Source organism: Lactuca virosa, chromosome 3, assembly GCF_052849685.1.
Source record: "Lactuca virosa cultivar CGN04683 chromosome 3, Lactuca_virosa_CGN04683_v6, whole genome shotgun sequence".
NCBI classification, from domain to species: Eukaryota; Viridiplantae; Streptophyta; class Magnoliopsida; order Asterales; family Asteraceae; genus Lactuca; species Lactuca virosa.
Window position 1 is genome coordinate 172037474 of NC_136428.1, and position 10532 is coordinate 172048005.

General features: G+C 42.7%; 1 protein-coding gene across 1 annotated transcript; it reads right to left on the bottom strand.

Moving 5' to 3' along the window:
• Positions 1 to 299: 299 nt before the first annotated feature.
• Positions 300 to 1964, bottom strand: LOC145164266 (uncharacterized). Its single transcript, XM_079082988.1, has 3 exons — positions 1581 to 1964; positions 1097 to 1448; positions 300 to 796 (listed from the first exon to the last, which is right to left on the bottom strand). Exons 1-3 carry the CDS (start codon positions 1962 to 1964, stop codon positions 300 to 302), a joined length of 1233 nt encoding a protein of 410 aa, XP_078939114.1.
• Positions 1965 to 10532: the final 8568 nt, after the last annotated feature.

The following is a 10532-nucleotide window of genomic DNA, read 5'->3' on the forward strand; positions in this document are numbered from 1 at the left end:
AGGATCTTGGTAGGATATTTCCATCTAGGGTGGCTAACCAACATTGCCCCCTTTTCTGCTTCGGCATCTATGACATATGGTCCTTCCCATTTAGGTGCTAGTTTACCTGCACTAGGACCCTTGGTATTTATGAATGTTTTCCTTAGTACCAAGTTTCCTACTTGGAATCTTCTGACTTTTATGTTTTTATTGTATGCCTTGGTGATCTTCTGTTGATGAGCAACAATACGGATCTTTGCAAGATCCCTAAGTTCATCTATAGTGTCAAGATCCTGGGCCAGGATCCTGTTGTTTTCCTCTTAATTTTGAAGTAGGTATCTTGATATTGGGATCACCACTTCAGTTGGAATCATTGCTTCCATTCCAAACACTAATAAGTATGGGGTTTGTCTCGTAGTGACCTTGTAAGTGGTCCTATCTGCCCATAATACGAAAGGAAGTTCTTCTGCCCATCTTCCTTTATTCTCATCCAGCCATTTCTTCAAGTTGTTGACTATAATTTTGTTGTTGGATTCTGCTTGGTCGTTGGCTTGAGGGTGGACAGGAGCAGACATCACCATCTTGATTCCCCAACTTGTGCAAAAGTCCCTTGTCCTTTTGCTTATGAACTGGGATCCACTGTCGCATATAATTTCGACAGGGATCCCGAACCTGGTCAAGATGTTAGGTTTGATGAAGGAGACTACCTCTTTGTCTCTTACTTGGAAGTAGGCTTCAACTTCTATCCACTTTGAGAAATAGCCAGTCATCACTAGCATGAAGACCTTTCCTCTAGGGGCTACTGGCAGTTTACCCACTATATCCATTCCCCATTTCAAAAATGGCCAAGGGGAGATGATGGGATGTAGAGGTTATGTTGGTTGATGCAAGAAGTTGTTATATATTTGACAAGCATCACACTTCTGAGCATTAAGGAAAGAATATTTCTTCATGGTTGGCCAGTAGTATCCTGTCCTTAACACTTTGGAGCATAAGGACCTGCCCCCAGTGTGGTTGCCTCAATCTCTTTCGTGTATGTCCTTTAGGACCTCTGTAGCTTCATGATCCTCTAGGCAGCTAAGGTATGGACCTGCTACAGATTTTTAGTATAACTTACCTTGTATTATAGTAAACCTTGAGATCCTTATTCTGAATGCCCTTTCTCTTTTCTCTTCCTTAGTGATCATGTCATTCTGGAGGTATCCCTTAATGGGTTGGATCCATGATACTGAAGTTGGAAAGGGATCCTTGATGTTGTCATCCTGATGCTGAGTCGTCAAATCAGGATCTTCAACTGTGGCGACGTCGGTAGTTCCTGCGTGATAGTCGAGATCCTTCAGTCTCTTGACAGGACCGTCAATCGTCGGGATCAACACGTGGGTGATAAGGATCCTGGTTTTAGGCGGGATCCTTAGAGAGGATCCTAGATTGGCTAAAGCATTTGCTTCAGCGTTGTCTTCTCTAGGAACCTGGTTTAAGGTAAATGTTTCGAATTTCGCGGCCAGATTTTTGAGGATCTGGAGGTATGGTGCTAGCTTCTATCCTTTTACCTCATAGGATCTGTTAAACTGGTTAGTTAATAATAAAGAATCGACGAATACCTGAAGATCGTTGATTTGATCGTTGATTTGAAGATCTTTGGCTAGCTGTAATCCCATGATTAGAGCCTCATATTCTGCTTCGTTGTTGGTCGCATTGAATTCACAACTGATTGCTTGGGATAGGATGTCCCCATATGGCGATTTTAGTATGATCCCCAATCCAGTTCCTCTTTGGTTTGATGCTCCATCTGTGAATAACATCCATTTTCCCACGTTCTCCTCTTCTATAAGTTGTTTGGCGTCTATTTCGACTTCAACTCTTAGATCATCACTAAAATCAACCACAAAATCTGCCAATGCTTGGGACTTTATCGTGGATCTTGGTTCATACTTTATATTGTATGTGCTTAGCTTCACATACCATTTTGCCATTCTTCCTGACATTTCTGGTTTTCTCATAACCCTCTTAATTGGATAGTTAGTTCTTACAGTTATATGGCGTGTTTCGAAATAATGTCTTAATTTAGTAGAAGTTGTTACTAATGCAAGTATAAGTTTTTCAAGGTGGGAATACCTGGTCTCAGGATCCAGGAGACTTTTACTTACATAGTAGATGGGATGTTGGTCCCTATTGAGATCCTTAGCTAATACTGCGCTCACCGCATTTGTAGATACCGAGAGGTAAAGAAGGAGTGGTTCCCCATATAATGGTTTTACCAATAGGGGCGGTGGACTTAGATATCTTTTAAGTTCTTGGAAATCATGTTCGTGTTCCTGGGCCCACTCGAATCTTTTGTTCTTCTTCAAGATATCATAGGAAGGTTTGCATCTTTCTGAGGATATTGAGATGAACCTATTTAGGGATTCCACTTTTCCTGTTAGTCTCTGAATATATTTTGTCGAGGATGGTGATCTTATATCAAGGATGGCCTTGATTTGATCCGGGCTTGCTTCAATTCTTCTTTTGGTTACCATGTATCCCAGGAACTTCCCCGATTTCATCCCAAAGTGGCACTAGTAGGGATTCATCTCCATGTTATATTGGTCTAGGATGTCGAAGGCTTCTCTGAGATCCTTGAGGTGATCCTCAGCTTTTTTGGACTTGACCATATTTTCATCAATGTAGACTTCCATGGTGTCCCCCAGTTTCTCTTTGAACATCTTGTTGGCCAGTCTTTGGTATGTTGCACCTGTATTTTTAAGACCAAATGGCATGGCAGTGTAACAATAGATACCTGTTGGAGTTATAAACGTCGTGTCTTCTTGGTCAGAGGGTTCCATCTGGATCTATTGGAATCCCGCTGATGCATCCACGAATGTTAGCAATTCATGGACCGCCGTTGCGTCTATCATTGAGTCGATGTGTGGTAGAGGGAAAGGATCCTTGGTACAAGCCTTGTTAAGATCCGTGTAATCTACACACACTCTCCATTTACCGTTCTTCTTTTGTAACACTACCACATTAGCTAACCATCTTGGGAATTTCACCTCCTTGATCATGCCAGTTTTAAGAAGTTTCTCTACTTCTTCTTGTATAACTTGGTTTCTTTCCGGTGCAAACTTCCTTCTCTTTTGATGTATCGGCATGAAAGATGGATCAATATTAAGTTTATGGGCTATTATGCTTTTATCGATACCTGTCATGTCCTCATGCTTCCACACAAACGTATTGTTTCTTTCCTTGAGGAACTTTATCAGATCATGTTCGACTTGTTTAGTCATTGAGGATCCTATGAGAACTTTGGCTTCAGGATCCTCAAGGTTCAGGGGCACTTCTTTTATATCATGCTCTCTTGCTTCTAGCACGACTCGTCCCCCTGCCTTAACTGTTATGCTTGTCGCGGTATCATTTAGGATTTCATCGAAGTCTTGTAGAATTCCTTGGATTCTTGTTGATCTCCTATGATCTTCACTGTCCCTCATGGGGTGGGCATCTTTACGTATTGATGATATGTTGATGGAACGGCCTTCATTTCGTGGATCCATGGTCTACCTAGTATGACATTATAAGAGGATAATGTATCGATGTCACAAAAACGTTGTACATAATTTACCCCCTCTATGTATATTGGTAGCTTTATTTCGCCGATGGTGTGCTTGGTTTCACCGCTAAATCCGACTAGTACTGAGGATCTTGTAACTATCTCAAACTCCAAGATGTTCATTCTTTTCAATGCGTCCAGGAGTATGATGTTAACCGAGGATCCTCCATCGACGAGGATCCTTATGACGAAGTGGTTGGCGATGTAGAGTGTAATCACTAGTCTGTTATGGTGAGGATTCTAGATGTCTTGTCTATCCGCTTCGTCGAAGGTGATCTCCTTTTCGTTTGTGATCGTTGTGTTATTTCATGGTCCTTTTTACTTCTTCATTTTAGATACTTTGGCGTGCCTCTTTGCTGCAGAGTAAGAGGTACCACAAATGTCAGATCCTCCAGAGATCACATTGATTACCTTGACATCAACAGGACGGGATCCTGGTCTTTCGAGGATCTTCTGAGGATCTTGGTTTTTTTCTTTGGATCTTTCCTTTCTTCTTCCTAGGATTTCATTGAGGCATCCTTTGCCTAGGAGATAGCTGATCTCCTTCCTGAGAGCTATGAAATCCTCTGTGACGTGACCAAAGTCTTCATGGTATGCACACCATTTAGAATTGTCTTTCCAGACTGTGGATTTTTCTCCTTTTCTTGGCCATCTCGCTTTGTCTCCGAGATCCTGCATAGCAAATATTACACCTGAAACATCCACAGAAAAACAATAGTTAGTAATCTTAGGAAAATCTTCTTCCTCTCCTTTATCTTCAAGGGTATTGACCCTGTGATGATCAGGTTTGGAATAAGGTTTCGATTTATAAGATCTTTGGGCTCAGGAATCAGCCTTCCTATTAGGGTAATCATAAGAGTTTGGTGGGTTGCTCCTCTTTTGGATCTCCTTGTATTCTTCGAGCCTGATGAACGTCAATGCTCTGCTCCTGACTGCGTCCATCCTCTTGCATGGAGTCATAACGAGGTCTTCATTGAAGGGAGAATCCTTCTTTAAGCCCATTTTAAAGGCTTCAAGTGCAGTTGCCATGTCGATGTTGGGGATACTTAGAGCTTCCCTGCCAAACCTGTTCACAAAAGTCCTAAGGGATTCCTTAGGATGCTGAACCACCCGATAGAGGTCACTAGTGATCTTTTCGAATGTTCAGCTACAAGGAAATTGATTGTTAAATAAATTATTCAAATGAGCAAATGATGTAATTGAATAAGGAGGAACGTTAAGGAGCCATTTTAGAGCTGATCTTGTGAGGGTGGAACCAAAACCCTTGCACAGGCAGGCTTCTTTCAAGTGATTGGGGATGTTAATGATCTACATCCTCTCTCTATATTATTCCACGTGCTTCTCAGGGTCTGTAGTTCCATCGTAAGGCTTCATGTTGGGGGTCTGGAAGCGCTTTGAAACTTCGGTATCAACTATCGGTAGGATGAATCTGGAGATCTTGTGGCTCGTGGGGGATAGTTTTGGCACAGGTTGAACTACTACGGGTACACATGAGATCATTTGTCTTAATTGTTGTAGCTCTTTATCCATGATCGGGCTTAAACCTGTGTCAAGATCCCTATAGTTAGTGGGAAAGATATTTTTATTAACAAGGTTACCAGGATCCTTGTTATTGGGAGTAACAAAGGTTTCATTGGGATTCTGGGTCGTATGAGTTTGTTCTCTTGGATTCACGCCCTATGTGGGAACAGAGGTCGGTATCGAGGATCCTATCTCACGGCGAATTGTTGAGGATCCTGTGTTATCAAATTTGTGGATCTTGGGCTGCAAGATCGAGGGTGCTGCTTCCTGAGGCTTGTGGATTTTTGTCCTCATTCTTTCCACTTCCTTGAGAATCGTATTGTTGTACTCCTGTTGTTGGGCGACTTTTCGTTCTAGTTTTTTCATCATGGCGAAGATCTTGTTGTTGGAAATTAGCACAGGAGGATCCTGGAGTCCTGAGGTAACGACCAGAGAGGTATTCATCTTTGGTGCTTCTGAGGCTTTCTTGGGAACTCCAGCTGGAGGAGGTGGAATGTTTTTGGATAAAATAGGAGGAGTGGAAGAAGAGGAGAGGATCGCTTGTGTAGACATTATTTTCTGAAGGATTTTGAACACCACGTCCCCATGGTGGGCGCCAAATTGTTTTGGTAAATAAATGAACAAATTAAGATCGACCAAAGTGTATGAGAGGCTGTGATGTTCAGAATGAAGAAAGTATATAATGTAAATCAAAGCAACACAAGTTGTTTACAAGGAAAGCCCTTGATCCTTGCTAGGATCTCCGACATAAAACCTTGGAAGGTGATAATGATCACCCGCCTTGATGAATTTATTGATTGAAATGATTGATTACAGAGAAAATGTAAATAATACGAGCACAAGTGCTATTGTTCTGCTAAGTATCGTGTGTGGTGTGATGAATACAAGTGATGTATATAGTCAAAAGCTAATAACAAGAACTCCAAAATTTCAGGGATCCTCCGAGATCAACTTATAGACGTTGCCTGACTTGGTCCTCCGGGTCTTTTGCATGGTTGTGACTATTCGTTGAGACTTTGACTGATTCTTACTACACATGTGAGAAAGATAATAGAATATATATATATATATATATATATATATATATATATATATGTATATATATATATATATATATATATATAACCATTATAAATATTATAATATAAATGATCGGGATCTTGAAGTATATTTGGGATCCTGAGGTTCGAGGATCCTGAGGTTTGAGGATCCTTAGGCTTGAGGATCTTATTGTAGTTCTGAGATCCTAGCCCTAACACTTTTGTTATAATATTTTTGTAGATATTGATCATTTATAGTATTATAGGTTAATACATGTTTGGCACGCTTGTTAGTCAGTTAGATAGCTGTTAGTCGTCTGAGAAATTGTTCAGGTGAGTTTTCTCACTATACTTTAAACGATAGTGTGTATCGTCTGTATGTTAGGATGTAGTTCCATTATAGTATGTTGTTAGGCAAGTAGATTAGTTTAGTCAATTGCCTTTTGTGTTGGACTGGGTTTGTTTGTGTGTGTGTGTGTATATATATATATATATATATATATATATATATATATATATATATATATATATTAGGAGTTGACGATGGAACGGTGACAGGCTGCGAGCCTATAGACTTGTGTTGATGATAGAACATTGATACGTTGTGAGTCTAGATACATACGTTATCAGCGGAAACACAAAAGGTCATGAGCCATGGTTGTATGCAATTTATATGTATTGTGATATATGGTATCTTGAGGAACTCACTAAGCTTTGGTTTATAGTTTTTGATTAACTGTTTTACATATACTTCTTTAGATCGTAGGAAAGGCAATGCTTGACTGTGCACATGTATCGACATCATGTTTGAGATTTCCGTATGATTTATGTTATACTCTGATTTTAATAGTTAGGACTGTGTTTTGACAATGATTGACCAAAATGGATTTTTATATTACCTTTGGAAATTATATTTTATAATGTTAAACACATAAGTTTTATATTACTGTTAGGAACAAGTATTATCAGTATACCCTACTCTGAAAAATGAAACTTTTATTATTAAAAATTAGAACGTTACAGCAACAAGGTCTCGACAACTCTTAACTCAAGGGCAAAACCGATCAAATGAGGAAGAAAGAAATCGTGGGATCAATAATCAGAAAAGAAGAAGAATGATAAGAAATTGACAATCAAATAAAAAAGTGAAATATAAGTAACCATTGTTAGCTGGAGTCTGGAGAAGTGGAAGCGCTACCGCTGCATTTGGAAATCATTTATGAGCCTTAGAAATCGTAATTCACATCGCAGCTTCACGCTACATATTCTCGTTGTCGTTGTATTAATTTCTCTTTGGTCCTGATCATATTAGTATCCGGCCTGGAACTAGTGGACTAGGCTAAAAAATAATGGACTAACCAAATGCAAATACTATGAAATTGGGTACCTTTGGCATTTGGGGCCCTAGGGCCGTCACGTGTCTTACCCTGGCCCATGGACTGTCCCTGCTTGAGTGGGATGACTTTGAAGATGTGATGAATTCGGCTCCTACGGATTCGGTAGATGCCAATGAAAAAAATGCTATTATTTGTTTTAAAAATAAATTTAAGCACTTCAAAGCTACTACAAAAACATAACAACCCACTAAGACGGGGAAATGATGGAGTTAAATAAGACAGTACTATAAATATTTGTGAGATTGATAAGCCAGTGGGCAGTTTCGGTGTTGGGGAGGGTCCAGGCCCAGGTTCTGGAGTCGGGCATCTTGATGATCAGACGAGGGAGTTCATCTCATGTGATATTACGCGTAGTATCCTTCATCAGACTCCTATGATCTTTGGCACGGTCAAGGAGGGTATCCTGGAGATTCTTGATGAGAGATTGAGCGCCTTTTGCGCTAAGATTATGGCTTTGATCAGGACGCGCTCTCTGACCTTCAAGGAGTTTCGGGCGTGTGGAGCGCCAGATTATCATGGGGCTAGGGACCCCATTGCGAGCAGTAGGTGGTTGGCGGATGTTGCCAACACCTTTCATACCAGCCGTTGTCCCGAGGGGGACAAGGTCAGACTAGCTTCCTGCCTTCTGAAGGACAGGACACGTGATTGGTGGGAGGAGGTAAGGAATGCTATAGGAGATGATTCTGTTATTGATTCGATGACCTGGAGTGATTTCTAGACCAGGTTTCGAGCCAAGTTTGCATCGGTGATTGGGGTGCAGCAGCTGGCGCGAGAGTTCCATGATCTCCGTCAGACTACTGAGACGGTGAGTGAGATCGGCGATATGTTCAGGGAGAGGGCGCTTCTAGTTCCATAGTATGTGGCGGGCGAGGAGATGAAGAAGGCCTGGTACCATGAGATGTTGAGGAGCGATATTTGGCAATTTGTTAGCCGATCCAGCTGCAAGACGCTGGAAGACATGATAGCGAAGGCTAGCGAGAAGAAGATTGACTTAGAGATGGAGAGGATGAGGAAGCCAGACTCTACTGTGAGTGTTGAGGATTTGGGCAAGAGGCCCAAGGTATCTGATTCTAGACCGAGAGGCCAACATGGTCGTAGCCGTTGTGGCAAGTACGGCAAGATGCATGAGGGAACGTGCAGAGGGGTGGGTTTTGGCTGCTTCAAGTGCGGCCGGACTGGTTATATCAGCAGAGATTGTACTGCTACCACCCCCATCACTTCGGTATCTGATCTGATTTGCTTTTAGTGCAATCAGAGGGGCCAGAAGAAGGCCCATCGTCCGAGTTTAGTTGTGGCAGGACCGGTGTCAGCACCCGCTCCTGCGACATTGAGGATTACTGACGGCTGTCAGGGTCAGGCAGATGCGCCAGCAGCGAAGAGCAAAGTTTATCAACTGACGGCAGAGGAGGCGCGTGCAGCTCCCGATGTGGTGACGGGTATGTATCTTCTCCTTATCTCTTCATTTATATTGAATTTTTGCTCATGTTTTTGTGCTTTATTTTATAGGATCGTTCCTTGTGAACAACATCTCTGCTTTAGTATTGTTTGATTCGGGGCTACCCGATCTTTTGTATCTCTTGCGCTTAGCAAGAGATTTGTTGGAGCTCTGGGGTAGCTGGATTGTCCTTTAGATGTCGAGATTGCTGATGATAGGTCTATTCGGGTTGCGAGGGTTCATCGAGGGTGTACCCTTCAGTTATTCAACGAGCAGTATCCGGTAGATCTGGTTCCCATTCCACTGCGTGGGAACAAGGTTATTGTGGGCATGGATTGGTTGAGCCCTAATGGGGCAGAGATCGACTGTGAGCAGCAGTTGGTTCAGGTTCGGACCCCAAGTGGGGGGGAGTTGGTGATTCAGAGCGAGAGACCGCAGCATGGGCCGGTTATGTGTTCTGCAGCGAGGGCCAGACGCTACCTTCTTCAGGGTTATGCGGGTTTTGTCGCCTATGTCATGGATACTCGGGATAAGGGTAAGGCGACCGTGGATGATGTACCGATTGTGCGGGAGTTTCCGGATATGTTCCTGGAGGATTTGCATGGGGTACCTCCGGAGAGGCAAATAGAGTTCAGGATTGATTTGGATCCAAGTGTAGCTCCGATAGCCAAAGCACCGTATCGGTTGGCTCCTCCTAAGATGCAGGAGTTGTCTACATAGCTGCAGGAGCTGTTAGACAAGGGATTTATCAGGACGAGCAGTTCGCCTTAGGGAGCCCCGATTCTGTTTGTGAGAAAGAAGGATGGGTCTCATCGGATGTGTATCGACTACCGGTAGTTGAATAAGGTAACGATGAAGAACCGTTATCCCCTTCCGAGGATTGATGATCTTTTCGACCAGCTTCAGGGTGCATCTTGGTTCTCCAAGATTGATTTGTGATCGAGTTATCATCAGATGTGGGTTCGGGACGAGGATGTGCAGAAGACAATGTTTCGGACTTGATATGGCCATTATGAGTTCGTGGTGATGCCTTTCGATCTCACCAGTGCTCCAGCTGTGTTCAAGGATCTCATGAACCGCGTGTGTAGACCAATGCTGGATCGGTATGTGATAGTCTTTATTGATGACATCTTGGTCTATTCCAAGACTCAGGAGTAGCACGAGGAGAACTTGAGGGAGGTGCCTGAGACCTTGAGGAGGGAGAGACTTTTTGCAAATTTCTCGAGAGTTTTGGTTGCGCGAGGTGCAGTTTCTGGGGCACCTAGTCAACCAGAAGGGTATTCTGGTCGATCCGGCCAAGGTTGAGGTCGTGATGCAGTGGGAGGTTCTGAGATCTCCATCTGAGATTCAGAGTTTCCTTGGTCTGGCAGGCTACTATCAGAGATTCATCCAGGATTTCTCCAAGATTGTTGTTCCGGTGACCCGGCTGACCAAGAAGTCGGTGACATTTCATTAGGGGCCTGAGCAGCAGGCAACTTTCGAGACTCTTAGGCAGCGTTTGTATGAGGCGTCGATTCTGACCTTTCTAGAGGGTGTCGATGATTTTGTTGTTTATTGTGATGCCTCGATCATAGGTT

Bases quoted from the DNA above. Each gene is read 5' to 3' on its own strand.
- LOC145164266 (XM_079082988.1), bottom strand. From the start codon at position 1,964: ATGTCAGGAAGAATGGCAAAATGGTATGTGAAGCTAAGCACATACAAT. The intron at 1,449-1,580 runs GTATTCGTCGAT...ACCTTAAACCAG, and splicing joins ATCAAATCAACGATCTTCAG to GTTCCTAGAGAAGACAACGC. The intron at 797-1,096 runs GTAAGTTATACT...GAATGGATATAG, and splicing joins AAGGTTTACTATAATACAAG to TGGGTAAACTGCCAGTAGCC.